This window comes from Liolophura sinensis, chromosome 1 (assembly GCF_032854445.1).
Source record: "Liolophura sinensis isolate JHLJ2023 chromosome 1, CUHK_Ljap_v2, whole genome shotgun sequence".
NCBI classification, from domain to species: Eukaryota; Metazoa; Mollusca; class Polyplacophora; order Chitonida; family Chitonidae; genus Liolophura; species Liolophura sinensis.
Genome location: NC_088295.1, coordinates 37660314 through 37684487, shown reverse-complemented (window position 1 = coordinate 37684487; position 24174 = coordinate 37660314). Strand labels below are relative to the sequence as shown.

General features: G+C 39.4%; 2 protein-coding genes across 2 annotated transcripts; both read right to left on the bottom strand.

The window, feature by feature from the left end:
• Positions 1 to 1326: 1326 nt before the first annotated feature.
• On the bottom strand, positions 1327 to 2192 carry LOC135481927 (uncharacterized). Its single transcript, XM_064761709.1, has 3 exons — positions 2102 to 2192; positions 1797 to 1976; positions 1327 to 1649 (listed from the first exon to the last, which is right to left on the bottom strand). Exons 1-3 carry the CDS (start codon positions 2190 to 2192, stop codon positions 1327 to 1329), a joined length of 594 nt encoding a protein of 197 aa, XP_064617779.1.
• A 1560-nt stretch (positions 2193 to 3752) lies between these two features.
• Positions 3753 to 4618, bottom strand: LOC135481916 (ADP-ribosylation factor 6-like). The gene is made up of 3 exons (XM_064761698.1): positions 4528 to 4618; positions 4223 to 4402; positions 3753 to 4075 (listed from the first exon to the last, which is right to left on the bottom strand). Exons 1-3 carry the CDS (start codon positions 4616 to 4618, stop codon positions 3753 to 3755), a joined length of 594 nt encoding a protein of 197 aa, XP_064617768.1.
• Between the last annotated feature and the right edge of the window lie 19556 nt (positions 4619 to 24174).

The following is a 24174-nucleotide window of genomic DNA, read 5'->3' as shown; positions in this document are numbered from 1 at the left end:
TTACCAGGATGTATGGGTCTCCAGAGTTGGTGGTTATTAGCCTTTCTACTATTTTGATTGAATTGTGTTACCACAAGAGTTACCCAGTTGGAAATAAAGGTATAAACATTGACTAAACAATACTGGTAAGATAACAAACTGTACAGGGGCAAATGGGAAAAGAATGGAAAACGGCGGTAGGTGTTAAAATGTAATACTGAAGTGTAATCCTGACAGCGTTGTGTTGTCATTGTCATGTGGCTGTAGGAGACCCAAACAGTGTCGTCGTGACGCGAACGGTTGATCTCTGAGAGGATAAAATTATATGCGGTTTTGATATAGTTTGGCAATAAAGGGTGTTAAAACAAGCACATGCGGAAAGTCGGCTGTTACGATAAAAACGGATGTGAAAAGCACTCTGTAGAAATGGCAGTACAGATGTCTCTCTGCGTTCCAACAGTCTAATTTAGTATTTTAGAACGAAATTTTGCTGTTTACTGCAGATTTTGTGTACAAAATTTTAGCCTTGAAGCGTCAGATCTCTCATTTGATCAATTTTGTATGGTTTTTATCTTGCGTGTGTGTTCTGGATATGGTAATGGCGGTAACTAGTGAACGGCGTGCCATCGATATTACTCGTTTAATGAACTTGTAGAAGATGCATTAAACTTGTAAAAAGCCATGCAGCCTTTTCCATGATTGTTGTTTTAGCGTCAGGTTTTCCTGTGATTTCTTAGCCACACTTATGTTACCGATCACATTGTATTCGATTTTCTTCATCAGTGTGTTTAAGTATTGAATTGTTCCCGAATTAAACTCTTTTCCAGCGATGGGTAGTTGGTTTATGATGATTGTTTTGCCGTAATGAGTCAATTACAGCTTAGTATTTACACATCACCCAATTTGACTTCTTCTGTCAAATAAATATAGTAACTGAAGAGTCTGAGGCCTTTTATATAAGGTAGCATTAGCTGAGGGAGAGAAAGACGAGAAAGTGACACCAGGGAAAATACACTCTATGTTTGGTAATAATTTATTTAAATAAGTAACTTTTTAAAACAAGTGAATAACAAAAGCACATTGGAGAAGAAATATATTCAACATTGAATCAAGCACTGAGGTCTGTTTTTGCCTGAACAATCTAATCTCTGCATGTAAAGTTGCAGGTATTTGGATTTCTTTCATCCTTTGGCTGATACCATGGTATGGAAAGTTGAGCACAAAATATGCTTAAAACAAGCAGAAAAGCACTGAACAACACCACGTCAATCAAACAATGCGCATGGTAGAAATTGTTAGGAGTTGTCGTTGTAAAAATACATCTGGCACTTCTATAGAATAATCTGTTTAAATATAGCTTGAGTTCTTCCACTTTTTGCTCCCTTTCTTGTAGTTTTTCACCAGTGTAGCCATAGTTGTCATAGCTTCAAGTAAACCTTCTCCACGTGTTGCACTGGCCTTTTGGACGCACCAATACCTGTCCTTGATTTTGCCCAGGCCCAGCCAATCGGCGATCTTGGATGAAGATAATGCACCTTTGACATCCTGTTTATTAGCTATGACCATCAAAGGCACACCCTTTAATTCTTGGGATTTGCACATGTGCTTTAACTCCTCGCGCGAAGCGGGTAATCTGTCTTTATCGGAACTGTCGACAACGAATATGATGCCTGAAAAATATCAGTAAATAACACATTAGAAAATGTCTACTAGTTTGTACCTTCGTGGAATAAAAAGAAAAGCAAAATAGATTTGAGGTGTGTAAAGGTATGATAAGCCTAATGCTTTATGGCCAAGATTTTATAACTTGATCTTACCGTCAGAGCCTTTAAAGTACATGGTCCACAATCTACGCAGTTTCTCCTGGCCACCGACGTCCCACACGGTGAAGGTGACGTTATCGCAAACGGTGACCGTCTCGACGTTGAAGCCAACAGTAGGTACAGTCTCGATATCATTCTCGTCTAACTTGATCTTGTACAATATGGTCGTCTTTCCTGGAAAAAGAGTAAAATATACAGGTTAGTCACAAGTGTTTGATTTGCATGAAATTTGTTCATCATTGTCGGAGGAAGGAGTAATTAAAAATGCAGGCACTTGTTTTGCTTTGAGTGTTACGAACCTGCAGAGTCAAGTCCAACCATGAGGATTCTTGAGGGAGTCTGACGGAGATCTTTAAACACTTGGTTAACTCGAGAGAGAACCTTGCCCATTGTGAGTTATTTGAGAGGCGAAACGTTATTGGTGATGTCGGTATGGAATACTGAGCTAGTGGTTTGCTGGCTGACTGATATAGTTGTGAGATGTCATAATGTTCAGGGGAGTGAGAGAAGACAGACAATCCCGTCAGGTGGTCGTCGGACTGTCTGGACATCCCGGGGACGAGCACGGGTAAATCACGGCCTGATATGGCCACATATTGAAAGCCAGCTGACCATGTGACAAACTTACCAGGATGTATGGGTCTCCAGAGTTGGTGATTATTCGTCTTTCTACTATTTTGATTGAATTGTGTTACCACAAGAGTTACCCAGTTGGAAATAAAGGTATAAACATTGACTAAACAATACTGGTAAGATAACAAACTGTGCAGGGGCAAATGGGAAAAGAATGGAAAACGGCGGTGGATGTTAAAATGTAATACTGAAGTGTAATCCTGACAGCGTTGTGTTGTCATTGCCATGTCGCTGTAGGAGACGCAAACAGTTTCGTCGTGCCGCGAACGGTCGATCGCTCAGAGGATAAAATAATAAGCGGTTTTGATATAGTTTGACAATAAAGGGTGTTAAAGCAAGCACATGCGGAAAATCGGCTGTTACGATAAAAACGGATTTGAAAAGCACTCTGTAGAAATGGCAGTACAGATGTCTCTCTGCGTTCCAACAGTCTAATTTAGTGTTTTAGAACGAAATTTTGCTGTTTACTGCAGATTTTGTGTACAAAATTTTAGCCTTGAAGCGTCAGATCTCTCATTTGATCAATTTTGTATGGTTTTTATCTTGCGTGTGTGTTCTGGATATGGTAATGGCGGTAACTAGTGAACGGCGTGCCATCGATATTACTCGTTTAATGAACTTGTAGAAGATGCATTAAACTTGTAAAAAGCCATGCAGCCTTTTCCATGATTGTTGTTTTAGCGTCAGGTTTTCCTGTGATTTCTTAGCCACACTTATGTTACCGATCACATTGTATTCGATTTTCTTCATCAGTGTGTTTAAGTATTGAATTGTTCCCGAATTAAACTCTTTTCCAGCGATAAGTAGTTGGTTTATGGTGATTGTTTTGCCGTAATGAGTCAATTACAGCTTAGTATTTACACATCACCCAATTTGACTTCTTCTGTCAAATAAATATAGTAACTGAAGAGTCTGAGGCCTTTTATATAAGGTAGCATTAGCTGAGGGAGAGAAAGACGAGAAAGTGACACCAGGGAAAATACACTCTATGTTTGGTAATAATTTATTTAAATAAGTAACTTTTTAAAACAAGTGAATAACAAAAGCACATTGGAGAAGAAATATATTCAACATTGAATCAAGCACTGAGGTCTGTTTTTGCCTGAACAATCTAATCTCTGCATGTAAAGTTGCAGGTATTTGGATTTCTTTCATCCTTTGGCTGATACCATGGTATGGAAAGTTGAGCACAAAATATGCTTAAAACAAGCAGAAAAGCACTGAACAACACCACGTCAATCAAACAATGCGCATGGTAGAGATTGTTAGGAGTTGTCGTTGTAAAAATACATCTGGCACTTCTATAGAATAATCTGTTTAAATATAGCTTGAGTTCTTCCATTTTTTGCTCCCTTTCTTGTAGTTTTTCACCAGTGTAGCCATAGTTGTCATAGCTTCAAGTAAACCTTCTCCACGTGTTGCACTGGCCTTTTGGACGCACCAATACCTGTCCTTGATTTTGCCCAGGCCCAGCCAATCGGCGATCTTGGATGAAGATAATGCACCTTTGACATCCTGTTTATTAGCTATGATCATCAAAGGCACACCCTTTAATTCTTGGGATTTGCACATGTGCTTTAACTCCTCGCGCGCAGCGGGTAATCTGTCTTTATCGGAACTGTCGACAACGAATATGATGCCTGAAAAATATCAGTAAATAACACATTAGAAAATGTCTACTAGTTTGTACCTTCGTGGAATAAAAAGAAAAGCAAAATAGATTTGAGGTGTGTAAAGGTATGATAAGCCTAATGCTTTATGGCCAAGATTTTATAACTTGATCTTACCGTCAGAGCCTTTAAAGTACATGGTCCACAATCTACGCAGTTTCTCCTGGCCACCGACGTCCCACACGGTGAAGGTGACGTTATCGCAAACGGTGACCGTCTCGACGTTGAAGCCAACAGTAGGTACAGTCTCGATATCATTCTCGTCTAACTTGATCTTGTACAATATGGTCGTCTTTCCTGGAAAAAGAGTAAAATATACAGGTTAGTCACAAGTGTTTGATTTGCATGAAATTTGTTCATCATTGTCGGAGAAAGGAGTAATTAAAAATGCAGGCACTTGTTTTGCTTTGAGTGTTACGAACCTGCAGAGTCAAGTCCAACCATGAGGATTCTTGAGGGAGTCTGACGGAGATCTTTAAACACTTGGTTAACTCGAGAGAGAACCTTGCCCATTGTGAGTTATTTGAGAGGCGAAACGTTATTGGTGATGTCGGTATGGAATACTGAGCTAGTGGTTTGCTGGCTGACTTATATAGTCGTGGGATGTCATAATGTTCAGGGGAGTGAGAGAAGACAGACAATCCCGTCAGGTGGTCGTCGGACTGTCTGGACATCCCGGGGACGAGCACGGGTAAATCAAGGCCTGATATGGCCACATGTTGAAAGCCAGCTGACCATGTGACAAACTTACCAGGATGTATGGGTCTCCAGAGTTGGTAATTATTCGTCTTTCTACTATTTTGATTGAATTGTGTTACCACAAGAGTTACCCAGTTGGAAATAAAGGTATAAACATTGACTAAACAATACTGGTAAGATAATAAACTGTACAGGGGCAAATGGGAAAAGAATGGAAAACGGCGGTGGATGTTAAAATGTAATACTGAAGTGTAATCCTGACAGCGTTGTGTTGTCATTGTCATGTGGCTGTAGGAGACCCAAACAGTGTCGTCGTGACGGGAACGGTCGATGGGTCAGACGATAAAATAATAAGCGGTTTAAATACAGGTTGACAATGAAGGGCGTTGAATAAAGAACAGGCTGAAAATATTTTCGAAAGTGTTGGCTAGGCTAAATTATATCGGGCAATAAGGAATTGAGAAGTAAAAGAGAATATGAACACCGACGTATTTTTATGCGGAATATTTACAGTGTACATAAGATCCAACGCTTGATAGTATCTAAACGTGCATTATGTCTTGAGATGTGGGGCACTCTACAGAACCTCTAAATTTTCTTATTAACGTTTAATTTCTCAAGCGTACCTGTATCAAGGGAGTTAATGTGTTGGATATTTGTTAGACTAATAGAGTTAGCTCCCCTGTAAGTTTTAAGAATGAGAATAGTTGAATGTTCGCGGAGGGGTCCTGCATGTTTGCGAGCGAGCGGTCCTTGGACTGTAGGGTGACGCGCTTGATTCCAGGTCCAACTGGTTTAATCGCAGTCTGGGAGTGTGTTACGTATATGTGCATGGAGGAGGGAAGTGTTTTTTTTTTTTTTTGCAACCGTGGCCGGTATGTTACTGCATGCATGTCGGGCTCTAAATGAAACAATGTCAAGTGTAAAGCATTTAACTCTGATAAAGCTAAAATACATATAGTGATTTGGATTGGGAATGTAAAATATATTTAAGACGTATGGCATAAAGAGAAAATCCAGAGCAGTGTCGACTATGTGATAGCTGGCAAATGGTCACACGTAAGCCGTGAAATACTGTCCTTTTTCAGTTGACCTCAGTTAGGGTTTTGTTTTACCTGTTCACGGCAAATGCTTTAACAGAATAACACGTCCAGAAAAACCATGGCTTCAGCAGAATTAGATAAAAAAAGCAGTGATGTTAATTGCAATTTATTAGACGTCACTGGTCTACAATTACATACGTCGCCCAATATTATTACTTCCGCGTTTTTGTTTCAGTATCAGGTTTTGTTGGAGACTATCCAGCTGTTGTCATGGTTCCCCAGCAGAGAGGAGTTGGCCCGACTATGATAGGTTACAAGGGATTGACCAGAGCAGTCCTAGTGGAGAAGAAGATTCCCAATTTTGGAACAAGTGGAAAGTGGAAATTTGTGCTAAGGGCAAAACAACGCAAACTGGTTTGTATATTTTAGAAAGCATCAGTTCGAAGCTTTCATCCTATAGAAACACAAGTTAAATTTCTGACAAATTAGTTCCTGTAATACACCCAGACATATAAAGGCCAAATGATGGCCGAAAAGATGGTACTGATTACTTCGGGTTTATAGAGTAAGTGACGCTGGTTTTACGATACATTCTCCTTACAGCGCATGCGTCCCTCTCTACATTCGTTTTACATCACTGCCACCACTAGCAAATTTTGTACGATATCTTGAACAACGCCGAGGCCGGAAGTAATATCAGAAAACAGATATTCTCTGTTCCAACATTTGTTTATAATAATACTTTGATTTTTACGCATTCTCGTTATCTAAAATGTGCGCATCATGATTCTAACCAACACCCGAAACAATTCTATAGCTGAATGCTGATTAAATAGTCCCGCGTAAGGTCATCAGCGGCGAGGCCGAGCCTAGATAAGCCTACACACCTCGCACAGTCTCCAAAGGCCAAGCTTGCCTGGTGATGGTAGTGTAAAGCGAGAGTAGAGAGCGGCACATGCGCTGTAAGGAGTTTGCTAAAGACATCACCAATAATCCTTCCACATGCCCATTTGGAAGAAAACATATCCGCGCTATACAGATACGCTCAAAATATCAGCGTGCACACTTCACCATGCTTTACATTATAAATCATGGAAAGATATACCCTATGACAGAAATATTATATAGACGAGGTAAGAAGTCATTCACCTTTTTATGGCTCCTATAGTCAAACTTCCTTTGAATGAACAGAACTTTACCGCTACAGACATTGTATATTTAAAGATTAACTCCAGTTCAAATAAACAGTTGTACATGCATTTCAGCTCATTTACCCTCAGTTGGAATATTAATTACCAGGATGTTTCCAGGGTTACTGTTAATTGTAAATTTGACTGTTGTTAAGAAATAAGACGTTTTTCAAATATGCCGGACTAGCTAATATATCATTTCGATAAGCTATTATTTTATTTCCTGTTAAATTAAATTACTAACATTTTCGCTTCAAAAACTACGGTTTCCTACCTTCGGATGACTGTTGACCCAATATTTGTTTGGGACAATTATGTATACATAATGAAAATATTTTAACGCGTTTGCGCAGATTTGTGTGGTAGTTTTACGTGCATATACTTGAGTGGCAGTTTTCCTTTATTTTCTGCCCCTCTCATTGAGATATTCACCAGACTACGGTGCTGAATCCCGTGTTTCTCCTATGTGTAAAACATAAAAGCATTACGAAAACTGCGTATGTTGCTGATCGATTTTCTGGCAAGATGAAAGAGCTCTAACTTTCTGATCTTTTACTTTTCACATTCTTGACATATCATTAGCCAATTAGATTGGGCTAGGCTTGTGCCTCCAGTAATAGCCCGTATGTCATGCAGAAAAGAAATAATACTGACACTGCTAATAGTGGCAAGTCATTATAATGTTAAATAATAATAACATCACGACAGTTCGCTTTGACCATTGGCATCATATTGACGTCCCTTGGCTTTGATTTGTAACTTTTTTGTAACTTATATTTTTGCTCCTGATTCGTCTGTTGATCTGATCACTGGTATAAGCATGGGAAGGCCATGTTAAGACAGCTAGAGGTAGCCCCTGGTTCGTTTTGACAAGCAATTTATTTCATCCCATTAATGCGCATTGGGAATTCAAGGAAAAGACATGTTATTATGGTCGTTTGAAGATCATCCCATTTTTGGTGGCTGGCGGTAGTGTCCGCTTTGATGCACAAACATCGGGCTGTCTGGCAGCGTCAATGTGAGATGGTTTCCGTGAAGTGCCACTTCGTCACGGCCTTCAGATACGACATCCGGGCACCGATGATTTACAGGCGGGATATTATCAAGCTCATCTCAGTGTGCAAATGTGATCATTACCAGTGTCCATTAGGACTTCCGGGGACCAATTCCACGTTAAGACTGTGTTATGTAACACTCTGTGACGGACAATTGATTGAGCCGGTGATCATGAACCATGTCATAATGACCGCTAGGCCATTGTCGGTGAAAGTTTAGTAAGCTAGGTCTCAGTGTATACGTATACCATGTCTTGGTGTTCTTGTAGCTTAATTATTGATGGTAATATGTTGAACAACCAAGACTAGGAGCATAAAGGAAATAAACACACTGTGAAAATTTATCTGGAAAATTAGAAACCAGTTTACGTGAAATGTTCCACTGGCTATCGGGCTGGAACAGAATACAAGTACGTGTGACTTGTAATTACGCAGATTTTGCTTTTCCTTGGCATCATGTGCTATGCATTTTACGTCGACATAATCTAGAGCTGCTAAGTACAGTACTGCTCTACACAGTGTTAATGTGGAACTATGTTTCATGATTTACAAGGCTAACAGATTAGGTTATGGCAGAACGCTATCTGTACATTTACATGACCCCCTCCCTCTCGCACCCAGTTTACTAAATTTTTCTCTCTCTATCTCCAGAATGACTTATTAATCTACACGTCGTGGCTTATGACTCATTTACCATAAAATGCCCCCAAGAGCCACAGATACACAAGACGACGATGTTGACAGTCTTTGTGTCGGTGTCAATCTATCCAGTAAGACCCATGGACTTGTCTAGGCTGTGTTATGTATAACTGATTGCCCTCAGAAATGATCTTACCTCAGATGTATGATTGAGTTACGCCTACGCCATGGTCGTCAACTACCAAAGACGGTTAGAGGGAAAATGTGGTGTACGTCTTCATGTATCTTACATGCGTTTTTGTTACGAAAATATGTAATGTTAGGAATTATTGACAATATTTATTGTTTATTTGTGTATTTTCGAATCAAATTCTGAATATACCTCCAGGGACTGAGAATTGTTTCCAGTGGAAGCTGACAAAATGCTGAATTTATAAATGGTTTGGTTTATTTGGTTAATTTGAACTTTAATGTTGCTCTCATTATATAGGGGATAAAAATGTATCTTTGGAGACTGCACGTAGAATATTTCAGGAGGTGTATCTGTATATCAAACGAGACACTGGATGACGATTGGCCGTAGTGATGGTAATAGTGTGCCCCGGGAATGTCACACGCTCTTTTATTATTTCCATCTTGTTGCATAATCATCGCCTGAAAATTAACTCGCGACATGACTCGTGAGCAAGACATCAACAAGACAAGCAGGCCAACATTCATGTCGGATGGGCCAAATTCCATCGGCTGTCCGTAGATGTCACAGAGCGCCGTTACCACGCATCGTGACCAGTAGATCCCGCTAAACTACGGGACAATAACTGTCAGTGTTGAAGTGTTGAAATCGTTTAAAAGCCCCGTTGCGTGACTTTGAGAGGTTTGCCATGAGATGTCCTGAGATTTGGTCTAGACAAGGAGTTATCGGTCAATCAACCTTATTTCTAAGCCACTGTGGTCTCCACGCGTTACGAATTCACACAATAATTTGATTCTTATCACCAAACGTACGTACACAACGCATACTCCAAGTCCGTCTTGAATGTGGCGTTTTAGCTAAATGTTATTGAACAAATTGTTACGCTGTGGAGACGGTGTGGGACAGGGAGTATGCTTAGTATAAATTTACACATCTGGCTGTGTTAACATCCAGATTCGTCTTTGTAAAAAGAAATGGGCAAGTCTTGGATTACAATATTTTTCTACATGAGAATTTCCAATCATTTTGATACATTTAAGTTAATTTCTCAAGTTGTCAAGAGAGTGAGTACTGGGGCTTAACGTCGTACTTAACAATTTTTCAGTCATATGACGACGAAGGACGTAATGTTCCTCCTTGTTGCAGGACGGATTTCCATCACTCTTTTATCTAGTTTTGCTTCACTTAAAGGGCTGACCGCAGGCAAGTAAGCCGCCCCGCCCGAGTCATTATACTGATACGGGTCGATCAGTCGTTACATCTTCCTCCTTCAAGGTCTTAGATGTGTCCAGACCCAGGAATTGCCCTGGATCTACCACCTCTCGGAGCGAACGCTCACCAACTGTCCTATCGGGGCCGATAGTTGCCAAGAGAAAATCCAGATCTAAATCACAAGGAAAACAAAAACGGATTACCAGAGGCGACTTTAATGTGCCTGTGTCTACAAAGGCAATTATTTCTGTAAAATCGCCAACAGAAGGCAAGGCTGAAATTCCTTTCAGTTGACTGACACATGAAGGCCGTTTTACATCGCGGTGATAACGTCACACCCACGCGGCTACATGACCCATAGTAATCTGATAATATCAATACTAGTCGTAATACTTGCAAATTCCCCTGATCTTGGCAAAACTTGTGTTTTGTAAAGTGGCGATTCTTTCAAAGAAAAACAAGACAACCGAAGTTTTTTATGATATACTTTAAATATCTGCTAAGTTAAAAACTGGTTATGTTTAATCTTCGATGACATTCGTGGTTGGTATATATGAAACCGATTGTATGGTTTCGCTCAACTGATTTGTGTAACCTGGAAGATGAAAAACAATGTTCAGCTAACGGTGTGCAGAGCACCACGCAGTATTGATCAAAATGAAAATATACAATTGTTTAAACGTAAAGGAAAAAGGAGCATGGTTTGGCCACAAAGCACAAGCTTTGCATGACATGTACGTCGAATTTGAATTCGACCTACGTTTGATTGATTAAAACTTTTGATTGACTGTAACTAAGTAAGTTAATAAATAAATAAATAAATAAATAAACGAAGGAATAATCAAATAAACGATAGATCACGCAGCTTTGGTCCGAATTGCTTTAGGCGTGAAATGTTCCTCATTAAGCTGCAGAATTTAATTGTTATATCCTTGTGAAAATAAAATTCTGAGATGGAATAGGTTTAACTTGACAATCGTTCAAGTTACCCGGTAAGAAACACATATTTGTCATTTGACCGAACCATAGTCTTTTGACATCTGCAGCACAACATTATCCAATAAACATTGTGCCATTTTGTCACTGAGCACGTCAAAAACACGTGTTTTAATAAGATCTAGAAAACAAAGCAATCTCTCAGCTATATTTCTCCAACTGATATGATTATTTTAAAACTTTCCAGTGTTTTTTTTTTTATCAAAGTCGCTATTTTATATTGATTGGCGATTGTAGACAAGCAAATGATTTTCCGCGATTTATTGGTTTTGTACATAGCCACATGCATGAGAAAATTACTTTTTATCGGAAAATTACACCCGGAAGAAGATGATGGCATGTTAGAATAACCTCGCGACAATTTGTGCCAAGACGCGGTTAATTCTGTGCTCATGTGTGTATATATGGTTGGGGGTGTGCGTCGTACTTCACCATATTTCAGGCATATGACGACGAGGATTGATTCAATGTGTGTATATATCCTTTATAGTCTTGTGGCAGGGCGAGTTCATGCCAATGAAGAATCAAGCCGCAGACACCAAACGTGACATCTCATCTGCTAACATCATACTGACTCGAGGTAAACCAGATGTTCCCTTACCATAACCATTCTGTGGTGAGCGCCAACCATGTACACAACAAGTACCGATTTAAGTCTTTGGTATGACGCAATCCAGTTTTGAACCCAGTGGGAGAACAAAAAAATACTGTGTAGTGTTTTTCTCTCTAATATGTACATATACTAACCAAGGAAAGAGTGTAAAATTGTTATCTCACACCTGTACACTGGTATCTTCAACACGTCTACGAGACAAAAACAGTTTCTTCGCTGGATTTGCTTTATCACTCAACGAATCAATCCATCACACGCTTGGTTTCTTCTTCCTTTCTCTTCCCCTCTTTCTTTGCCCTGGCCATTACCACACGATTTTCTCATCACTTACTTGCCTAATTCCTTTCTCGCGTGCCACTGGTGAGTTTTTCACAATGAAATCCGTTCAGGGTCAGGTTGCCTGTGGAGGTTATGTCCATCGTAAAGAAGGACCATTAGGCCGCCATAACCCCGTGGATACCATGCTAGACCATGATTCTGTGACCGGGTTTCCTGGTTGTGAATCAGCTTAGGGGACATCATCAATCGCTGGGTGTCGCTGTCCTAGACTTCCGGTCCACTGTATCACAATAGAAATACAAATGACGTGATGGCGAATAAGTTACAAAAGAGAAATAAGAAACTAAGAGTTAACAGCAGTTTATTTTAAGACAGATCTTTCAGTGTACATAAATATTACTAAAGAAGTACAGACAGGATTAGGAAATATGTGCTGTATTGCAAAACATTTGCGCATACCAAAATAGTACAACGATAGCACACGGGAATTTGCATTTGAGTCAAAGCTGGATAATGCATTTGGTGGTGCTACATATGTTTGTCTTCGATTTCAATTATTTCATAATTTTTTTCCTTTGTAAACTTTACATAATGTTTTCAGCACAAATTAAAAAGTACAATGAGAAATAACTTCTTTGGAATATTCTTGGACATTCCAAGAATCATATATACATTTTACAGTTGTTACAATGGATTGCCTAACAGAGAAAGCAAGCGTAAATCCATGCAGGTTGGGGTAAAAATCCAACCCAGCGGTAGAGTTTCCTGACAGTGTAAAGTGCACTCATCAAATTAACCGTTTCCTTCGATGGAAGTCGTTGCATCTTTATTATCATCAGCATTGCATGAATTCAACTACAGATCGCGCGGAAGAAGGTGGTCAAATTATTTGATTACTTACTTTTCCTTTATCCATTTACGATATGGTTCGTTTTAGTATTTCTACATACATATGACAGATTGGCAGCAGAGAAATCCCTGATGTTTGGGACATGATCCTTTCACAAAATCAAGCGTGATTTGTGCTCTGGGCATTATGTAGAATGTAAACGTCCAGATCAGGTGACAAGAAAGAGACTCGCACATGGTGTTAAAGATTGCCTCTTAGCACATGCTTAAGTGATCAAAGACCATGTGCAATTGGCAATTGGTTTGATCTGTAAGCGTTCCCTGGAGGCAAGGCATCCAGAAATTAATTTTATAACTGTCATGTCCACGGTGATATCAACTGCGTGCTGGGAGAAGAAAGTCAATACACAGGGAAGACATTCATTTTCTACAGCTTAGGCCATTCAAATGGCACCGTACATATATATGTGACTTTATGTGGAAACCTTGTCGCGTAACCTTGTCGCGTAACAGGCCCTAATATACATCCTTAAACCTTAGTATATATCCTTCACCTGCAAACCTAGGTAGTATACATCCGGGTTCACTTGTAAACGTAGCGTGTACAAGACCCTGGTACATATGATGCTTTACTTGTAAACCTAAGGTGTAACAGGCCCTAATATACATCCTTCACCTGTAAACCTAGGCAGCAGGTTCACTTGTAAGCCTAGCGTGTACAAGACCCTGGTATACATGATTTTTCACTTGTAAACCTAGGGTTTAAGAGAGCTTAACACACACCTGACTGCCCTTAATAAGCCCTGTAGCCTCTTTCTTTTGTCACCTATATTCAGTTATCTATAATCACACATACTCGCTACTAAAATTACCTCTCGCCAGTGATACGTAACGCCACAAAGCACATCGATATGTTGAATATCCATATTAATTCAAAGAAAATGCATTTAGAATACTTTTTATAATTCATAACGTTAAACTCGTTAAGACCAAAGCTTTATTGCCTCGGTCGATGTCATTCATTATTTCGGCCCGTCCGAGTTTGGCTATGGAGAATATCTCTCGTAAGACCTGATTGAGGAAATTTTGTTTGCGGTTTCCTTGCCATGATCCTTGCTTGGGATAGTTTTTCGTCTACGTCTTTTTCGATGGAATGCCGGTAGGGTTTCTGGTATGCCGGTATTTGCTTTCTATGCGATATTTTGACTCCAGGCTTGTGGAATATATGTGGTTGTGATATACGTCCGTCTCTCCGTCCGTCCATGGGTGCGTCCGTTCGTCTCTGTTCGCCTGCCCTTCAGCCTGGCCGCCCTTCCCTCCGTCTACACACCCGCCCTCTTCAAAAACACTGTCTGAAGACGGCCCCTATCACCCTTCATGTGTCGATTACAGTGCCATTTGCGTCTTTGTATTTTGATACTGAGACACTTTACTAGCCCTCTCTGCAGGGAGTTAATTCAGTGTTGAATGAAGCTTGAACAATGTCACTTCTTTCTTGTGTGTTTTCTTAAATCTTCCTTTCAAAAAGCTGAGTGATGTATGGTTTTTATATTTGAAATAGCAAAATTCACTTTTATGATTCAAGCAATAGTGGGAACAATTACCAATCAAACTGTCTTTTTTTATCTTCTTTGTTGAGTATGTTTTCTAGTGTATACCCAGGACCGCAACAAATGATTGTGATGTTGAAAACAATCCATGACTATTCATGCATCCTTCACAGTTCACTTTCTTAATTTTCGAATCTGATTGTGGGATATGGAGATATATTGTCATCAGAGATATGACTTTCATTTGAATACATTTGACATTATATCTCACACACCGTTTCTTGTTTCTTGCGTGCGAAAAGTGATTCTACCAAGACTTTCGTACACACTTTAACATTCAGCTTCAGTCGCAATACTGTATTTGTAAACACAGTGATGCACCATACAAATAACTTGATGAACGGAAATTAATGCACGAACTCATTCCAGCAGACATCAGTAAATTTTTTCCAGCAATGATTTTGGGCGCCGGCATTATTGTTTTATTCTGGAGTCTGCATATTTGTAAGAGACAATAAGTTTGGTGTGTTTATTTTATTCATATAAGGTGATCAATTTTGAAAACATGGTAGCATGCAGTAAAAAATCAAACTAGAACTTAACGTAAGCATACATTTTTGACGGTTGTGATTTATACTGTCTTTGTAGTTTCTATATCTTCTGGAAGGTTTAAACTGTTTAACGCCCAGAAGCGTATACATGGAAACCACAGCGGCATAATTTAGCCAAGTTTATTGATTAATAGGCTATATGACGTTTTAGCAGATAAATATAGGGAACATTTGTGACTTTTGTGTGAAAAAGATTTGAAAGTGACACAGAAAGGTGAACGACCAAATATTTAAACGAGGCATGAAAAGGTACTATAAAATGAAGAGTATGGTTTTAAGGAAAATGAAGAAAAATATGCCAAAAAATGGGAAAGCTTATTTTTAATTTTTGAAGCATATTTTTTTATTTCCTAACAACCCCCCTACTTAATGCAAAGTTTTTGCCAAGGTCGGAAATATGCGGAAATGACATCATCAATGAACGTACTAGGAACGCTGGACCAGCTTAGCGCCACCAGTTCGGGTTCCCCAACAACGTTATTTTGACAGCTATAACCGTTGACGTCACCACAGCAGGCCATCTATTTCTGGACTGACCCATGGGACCTTGGAAAAACTGTAGCGTAAAGCTGTGTTAGGCCACATCATATATTGCGTGACAAGAAGAAAAAAACACTAAGCGTTTCATGTTTCCTGTAATACTTGTGCAGAGGAAGGGTTATGTCCCATTCATGAAATACCTTACTTGTTTAATTACTTGTTTACATCCATTTTGGTGACTAAGTAATATAATTGGAAATTGTTACAATCCAAACTGTCTGTATTATAAAGAGATGGCTTGTTCGAAATACACGACAGTTTAGCCGCACAAAAAAGTAACCAAAACCAGCAGATTTTATTTCACAACAATATTAGGTATAACAAGGAGAGATAACAACACTTTTACAAATACTAAAGTACTTAAGTTTAACAAGAAAGGATAGCAGTATCTATACAAATACTAAAGTACTTACATGCACAACGGTGTCAAGTCCAAACGGACGCATATATTCCACAATGCGGAAAACCATACAGCCATGAATGCACAAATAAGAGGGAAAATCCACAGTATAACTGAGTGTATGACGAAATATACACAAAATTCCACAGACAGGGTCCGTGTACTAATAAGAACTGTGTACACAAGAGCACAAATTAAATATACAAGTTCAAACTGAACACCAAAATTCAGCACAAAAGGCCTTCTAAAGTAATACACAGCGAAAGCATCCAAAACTCTCAATAATTCTCCTTTCTCCTCCTTTGACCTGCTTTCATAGGTCTTATATAGACTGGTGGAATTTTCTAGAATAAGAAAACTCCTGAACACTTGTTGTAAACAAACAGGCCCCGAACTGACGGTATTATGGAATATTCTAAGGCAGAGGCAGACAGCAGGCCCTGAACTCAGCATATGTAAACAGTGGCAAGCTAAATTTAGAAGCTGACGACAGTCGTGCACAATAACACACCCACCCTTCAAGAAAAAAAAGTTTTCCCATTTTTTTTTTTACTTACAATATATGTTAAACAATATATGTTAAACAATAATATAAACAACATTGTAAAACCACATGCAATTAAACATTTTATACACGAGACAAGCAATCTGCAATAACATTATCCTCTCCTTTAACATGTTTGATTTCAAGATTGTATTCTTACAACATCTCCACCGTAACAATCTCTGATTCTTTCCATTAACTTTCTGTAGAAACACAAGTGGATTGTGATCAGTATTTACAATCACAGGTTGTCTCGAAGCTGTTACATAAACTTCAAAATGTTGCAGAGCTAAAATAACAGACAAACATTCTTTTTCAACAGTTGAATAACTTCTCTGAAACTTGCTAAGTTTACGGGAAAAGAAACAAACTGGATGATCAACAGCAGGATTGTCTTCCTGAAGCAAAACAGCACCTACAGCAACATCACTTGCATCAACTGCTAACTTAAAAGTTTTCTCAAAATTAGGTGCTGACAACACAGGCAAACTTTTAAGTATGGCTTTTATCTCATCAAAAGCAGTCTGGCACTCATCTGACCAAATAAACTTACTGTTTTTTTTTCAACAGATGAGTCAATCTGAGGCATTTATGGCTAAGTGCAACAGACCACCCACCACCACCACTTCCCCTATGGCTAAGTAGAGGTAGAGAGGAATGCCACAAATCTTGTTGATTTACGTTGCCTTATGTTTGGATTCTTGTGTTCATTCTTGTGATCAACCTGTGCTTGAGTCCAGTTTTTGGAAAGTTGGCATTTTGGCTGATCCGCGTCACTTGGAGTCCTAACCTACGAACCTGGGTAGGCCAAGGAAGACAACAGTAGTTACCTCTTGTTACACTTGTATCGACATTTCAGTGTCGCTCTCCTCTATCTTCTTAATATGAATGGCTGTGAGAACACGGGATTTACTACTACTGCTGCACAAAACATTGCAGTCAGCCAATAATATGTGCAATCGACAAATGCGGTTTTCGACTTCCGAGGAGATTTTGAGGATAGGGTTAACGGGTTCCAGATAGGTCTGTAGCTTTACACTGTATTTGTCGTAGTCATGAGAGTAGTCAGCAGTTCAGAACATTCAAATAATTAATGCATTTGTAAATAAGTGGAATCCAGTGTAAAGTGGTAAGCCATCCCACAACCTCTTTAGTAACCATACTCGCAAAATCACGCAGCCTCGCGAGATTCCCTCGGATGCCGAAAACCGTGTACTCACTTGTCCATTACACATGTTACTTGCCGACAGCAGTACCACTTGTAATAAGTCCTTCGTCAATGATCTGAAAACTTCTGAAGGCCTGGACACGTCTCAATTAATTGTGTCGTTTTTAATGATTCCTCATGCACGTGCCAACTGAAAAATATTGGAACCCGAAGATTACGAAAGTGCCAGTACGAAAAAGTTCTTCTTTATACTCTTTAGAGAGCCTATAGATGTATGCGAGTTGAGAGTGGTACTGCCTGAAAATTCAAACGCCAGCAAGAAATTTAAAACGATCAACAATGAAAATACGGATTTTGTGAAGGGTTTGAGAAAACGTTTTTTTTCAAGGTAAGTTATTCAGACAGTCTGAGTTTCCATTCTGATATCATTCACGACTCTACTGCGCTTATAGCTACTGGCTACGTGCACTTCGCGACTTTTCTGTGAAACCCTGGCCTTTGTAGATTCATTTACATCAAAGCTGCCTTAAGAAAGCTGCTTTTCACACGAAAATAAATTTAGCTTAGGAAAATGACAGATCTGGAATCCCTCTAAGCAATTTTGCTTGCAATCACGAATTCTATCTTCTCTTCCGTGCATTTTTTAAATATATTCATCTCGTTCAAACGTAAACAGCGAACTCCTTCAAGTTTTTGCACAAGACAAACACCTTACAAACTCAAACTTTCCGACCAGAGGTTTTGTTGAGTACTTGTAAAGGTTTGCTTTCTTTTACATGTTGAGATATAGCAGCCGTAAAGTACACCACAGGGGAAACGCATGGATGTACATGTACGTGTCACACTATGTGGTACAGGACAGATTCCAAATAAATGATCAGTGTTCAGCCCAAAAAATTTCAAAGAAAAATCTTTCACAAAATCATTATGCGTCATGTTGACTTACGCCTGAAACGAATGATGTCGCTTTGTATTATGTACCGATTAGATTTTCTGGGGTTCGTGTATCAGTCAAACAATAAGTTTATCCCACTCTCCTTTGTTGTGTTTTTTTTTTGTTTTGTCCTTTTTTGCGTTTTCTTGCCCTGATTATTCCTCAGTTCTTTACTCTCTATTTACCGGTCTAATTTCATTGTTGCGTGCTTCTGGTGATCCTTCAAAACCAGTGGCAGTCAGTTTAAGCTGCCACTGCAAATTGTCCCCGTCGCAAAAACCTGCCCTTAAGCCATCATAGATCTGTGTATAAGATTCTAAACCATGAGCCTGTGACCGGTTACTCGAGGTATAGATTATCCCTTAGGACATCAATCATTTTTGTGAGTCGCTGACCGAGACTTCCGGTCTCCTGTGTGGCACAGGTTACCCAATCAACATGTAGTGAGTAGTCACATTAAATTGTCACAGTATGCAAGGAGACAGATCATTCCAACTCTGACTGACCTGTTCATATATACACACAAACCCCCCACCAAGTTCGAGCCAAAATACCAGGGTAATTTCTTTTCCATAGTAAATTATTGGCGTTAAAATTGTTCTGAATAAGAACGTAAGCATTTTGTATGAAACTGACCTACATCTGAACAGAAAAATGTATAGTGTGGGTATATGGTCAATAAATCCGTTATCATTAAACGTTTGCGCACATAATCAACATAATAATGGCGACATACCTAAACTTGCAATGAAATCATTGAAAAGTATCAGCCGTTATAGTTGGGTCAACAAATATAGATTCGTTTTGGAAGTGTCGATTGTTTTTAGTATGATCTCAGTCAGTTGTTTTCTTATTGATGTAAAAAAATAGTCCTATGGAGAGGATTTACTGTTGTCATACAGTTTATTCATACGATATTAAAGGGTTGGTTCATATGTGTCTGTATTTGAACAATTTAGGTCTCATAATGATGAAAACATGGTGGCAGGTAAGAATGTATTTATTTCATTATTGGTTCAGGGCATTCTAAAAACTATTTCACTAATACAATGGCGGTCAGCTTTATGGGTGGAGGAGACCGGTGTGCCCGGGATAAATTCCCGGCCCACATCAAGCTCACACAATAACAAGGTTGTTCCACATTCAGCCTATACCAAAACAAGGTCAATTCACATTCAGCCCATACAAAAACGAGGTCAATTCACATTCACCCCGCACAATAACAAGGTTATTCCACTTTTAGGTCACACAAAAAACAAGGTCACTTCACATTCATCCCACACAATTTTTGCCCCGATCTCCTGCCTTTATTAGCACAAACAGATAAAAGCAAAGTGGGATTATTTTTTTCACTTCAGATTGACTTAAGATGAAGATATTGACAGACCATGAATGCCTCTTAGCTATTTTCGTACCAAGCCAGAAAAAAATCTGCTTGCCTCTGATACATTAAAACTACTTGTCTTCATAGCGAACACAGTGTATTCTGGCTTTGATGATAAGCCAAGATTTAAGTTTTAACCCCATATATTAACGTTTATAATAAAAGGAAATATTTTTTAGAAATACAAACCCTCTTTTAAATTACTTTCAAAGTTCGTCAGTAAATTGTCGTGGTTTTCCCATGATTCCAGTGCACAGTGCCGCTGGCATGCCTTTATGGATTTTGAGTCATCTACACATTTTAAAGGGCACTAAGCCCATGTAATAAGAATTTCACAAATTGAGCGACCAATTTTCCAATAGACGAATCACCCCGATAGTAGACAGACAAAATAGGCGACATAGAGGTGGTTACTCACTGCAAAAATGCTTTAGTATGACATTAAGTAACAACCAACAACAAGTCTCCATTCATTCCGTCGGTGTCATCCAAACATGTCGTCAAGTGCAGGGATACAATTTTACAGCAAACCAGTTAGCAAGTAACCAATGTGAAATTTCAATTTATTGCTGTGATGATGTAATTTCCGTGAAAACTACTGATGAAAATGATCTCAGTTAGAGCAAACAAAATAGCTGGGACAGAATACAGAGAAATGATCTATGTGATATTGCTGGAGTGGCACGATTGCTGATAAATCGGCTATTTGTGAAAGGTCTGCGTAGACTATCAGTGTCACCATGGCACCAGACATAAATTTACATGAAGAGCGACAGCATAATGTACAAAGTGATAAGCCCGGAATGACACTGATATGCTCGTAACAGAAAATTGTTTCAGTTTCATGAATTAAAGTTACATTGTGTCTGAGAAATGCCTCATCAGCGATGGTATGTCATATGAGAGGAGATACATTCACTGCCGCTTTTTTTTTTAAAAGAAATTATTTGATTGATATTTAAAGGTGGTGATGTGTAACGCCCTTGGTCAGGTATCCGACCAACATCCTGACTTACAGCTGCTATTCTCATTTGTCACAGTCAAGTAAAACGCGGAGGAATCTCATTTGTCTCAATCTGTAGCAGAGAGAGTCAAAAGGAAATCTGCGTGGCGGGGAGGATTGGGATTTACAGTGATACATTTATTTGATTGTTGCATAACGCCGCACTCAGGAATAGTCCACTTAAACGATGGGAGTCAGTTTTATGGTGAAGGAAACCACTGATCTTTGGCCACGAACTTCCTCACATTTGACGTACATGCAATATGCCTCCTATATTGGCGGGCAAGTGGTCCTCAAGGAAGTTGCCCACATCTGACATGTATGCAATATGCCTGCTATATTGTCAGGCAAGTGATCTTCAAGGAAGTTCCCTACATTTGACATACATGCAATATACCTGCTATATTGGCAGGCAAATGGTCTTCAAAGAAGTTACCCACATCTGACGTACATGCAATATGCCTGCTATATTGGCAGGCCAGTGGTCTTCAACGAACATTAGACTGTGCCGCCTGACGAGCACCGCCGATAGCGTACTGTCCTTAAGGCCCCACGAACAGTGAGGACGGGGGAACATTCAAATTCCCTGCCCAAGGCAGGGGTTAAACCCGTACCTCGTATGGCCTTGCGACTGAAAGACAAGGCGGGGAAGAACGGGGGTCTCCGAGGTGGTTAGCACATCAGCGCGGCGCAATGTCCCAGGAGCCTCTCACCAATGCGGTCGCTGTGAGTTCAAGTCCAACTCATATTGGCTTGCCTTATGGGAAGATCTGACAACAATCTGCTGATGGTGGTGGATTCTCCCGGGCTCTTCCACCTTAATGCTCGTGTATAAGTGAAATATTCTTGAGATCGACCTAAAACACTAATCAAATAATTAAATAAATAAATAAATAAATAAATAAATGAAAGACAAGGACCGTTAACCACTCGGCCAGCACAGGTTCCAAATCTTGATTGATCATATTTGTTTTCTGCGGAAACCGTCAGTTAAAATTTGTGAAAATTTTGTTGTAGGTCAAAGGTAATACGAAAAAGAAAACGGCTGGAAGTGTTGTTCAGCAATATCTGTCAACTATGCCTAAAATTTGTAGGATATAAAAATCAGTCTTTCTCCCAGTGAACGCTGCAATGGTGATAAATAGAAAGAAAGTTGATCAGGCGGTGGACCACATGTAGAAGAGCAAAGTTCAAAGTTCATGAAAATCCTGGTTTGAAGTACGTCTTGACATAAACAAATATGACCAAGCACTGCACATGTGTTCAAATTACCATCTTCGTTTCTAACACATACATGCGGTGCGGTAACGTTCCTGTCTATCCATCATATTGCATATGCCATGGTGCATGGTGCGGCTACTAGATCTGATATCATAAAACTAGGTTTGCAACCGAGGTTTAAAATATAGGTCTTGTCTTATACATATTTATAACCACATTTCGGCGCAGTAATACAGCTTTTCAGAATTTTTGAAATAAATGTGGGTTTAAAGAACAAAGCATACTAATGACACCAATTTATCGTTTATTTATAAGCGAACAATGCCACATTTCTGTTTACAAGTAACCGTTTTCGGAATATAATTCATAGTGAAGACCACTTTTCTTTCACCAATGCAATGTGCAGATCTGTACGTCTCACGTGGGAGATTTCGTCAGTAACTTGCCAAAGGTCGGTACGGTTTTCCCACCCATAATTGTTTAAGTGATAACTCCTAGAGTATGGCCTTAAAAACAACCAACTGTCAGAGCACAAACACATTAAGGAATTTAACAATCAATCCTTTTCACAATTTAATTACAACGGTAGGTTAACGTACCTACATCTACGTAAGCCTGGGTGTAATAAATAAAACGCTTGGGCCTTTATTATACGATGGCTTTATGTTCGCACGTGCTGATTAGCTTTAGGCTCTGAAAGAAATGCATAACAAATTAAATAGAGCTCTAAGATTGATGTCAACAACGTGCCGAGCCAATTTTAGAATATCCGGCAAATATACCTGGATTAAAAAATCGAATCTTATTAATTTTTTTTGCATGTATTGAAAGCGGACTCTTCATAAACGCATCACTGAGAAATGATGCTACGAGTGGTCATTAATACCAACAAAAGAAACAAATCCTCTAATTTACAAAACCATTTAAGAGTTCTTCGGCATCTCTGTCACGACAACATTGTAACCCTTCAGCATATGTTGTAAAACTCGTGTATAAATCATACATGGAAGGAGTACTCTCCGTATATTATTGCAAATGCATTGGCTAGACCATAAACAGTTTTAAATGCTTTCGCTAATTGTAATTACTTAAATTTTTAGTTTATCTTTAGTTTATTTAAACGTGAATTATAAACAATCTATCAAGACTTTGAGGTCAAATGCTTGTCGTCTTCAGCAAAAACCTAAGTTGATCGCTCGGCCAGAGAAAGGACCCAGCGGTAAGGCTAACTCAGTCTTTTCCCCCGTGATTATAGGCATGCCCCTCCGCCCAAATACTGGAATTATAATTTATATTAATTTTCTGGGCCTATTGGGATTTCCTGGAACAACTGTCTGTGCTTTTTGTGATTGTCTAAAACCATTGACCCTATCCTTTACCGCATCTGGATTGTTTGATGTTATTAACCGACAAGACAACGTTCGATAAACTTAATTTACGGCGTGTTTGTCATCAGGTGACTGCTAATTAAGCTTGCTTGTTATGATAACATGCGCGTGGAGCTAGATTTCTGAGGGCTTCTGAGTCAAGAGTCTTGAGAAGAAGCCTGGGCCTTGGGTGCTGTACTAAATCCTCAGCAATCCTTGGCTGTCGCTGCTCCTCAGAATTACCATTCTATTCGAATTGCCGTTATCCGAGTTCGCCAAAGAACTGGCACAACGCAAGTCAAGTCTGCACCGGTGAAATCTTCGTAACTCATTACACCCAATAAATACGTAATCGGCCGTCAAATCCTGTACTTGTATCGTTAGCGCTGGAGAGCATTACCTAGTAATTAACAGGTCTTGGGGCGATAGTAGGTCTAGTGATCACCAACGCTGCTGCAAAGTATTGACCCATCCTCGCCGTTTTGCATCCCCGGCAAACGGAATGGGCGAGCCCGGGCTTAAAGCTGCCCTATAACACCACAGCAGGGAGATTCCGTAGAAGGGACTCCCGTCGCCCGA

Excerpts from the sequence above, each read along its gene's own strand:
- LOC135481916 (XM_064761698.1), bottom strand. The coding sequence starts at position 4,618 with ATGGGCAAGGTTCTCTCTCGAGTTAACCAAGTGTTTAAAGATCTCCGT. Across the intron at positions 4,403-4,527 it reads GGTTGGACTTGACTCTGCAG|GAAAGACGACCATATTGTAC; the intron begins GTTCGTAACACT and ends CTCTTTTTCCAG. Across the intron at positions 4,076-4,222 it reads GTACTTTAAAGGCTCTGACG|GCATCATATTCGTTGTCGAC; the intron begins GTAAGATCAAGT and ends GATATTTTTCAG.
- LOC135481927 (XM_064761709.1), bottom strand. The coding sequence starts at position 2,192 with ATGGGCAAGGTTCTCTCTCGAGTTAACCAAGTGTTTAAAGATCTCCGT. Across the intron at positions 1,977-2,101 it reads GGTTGGACTTGACTCTGCAG|GAAAGACGACCATATTGTAC; the intron begins GTTCGTAACACT and ends CTCTTTTTCCAG. Across the intron at positions 1,650-1,796 it reads GTACTTTAAAGGCTCTGACG|GCATCATATTCGTTGTCGAC; the intron begins GTAAGATCAAGT and ends GATATTTTTCAG.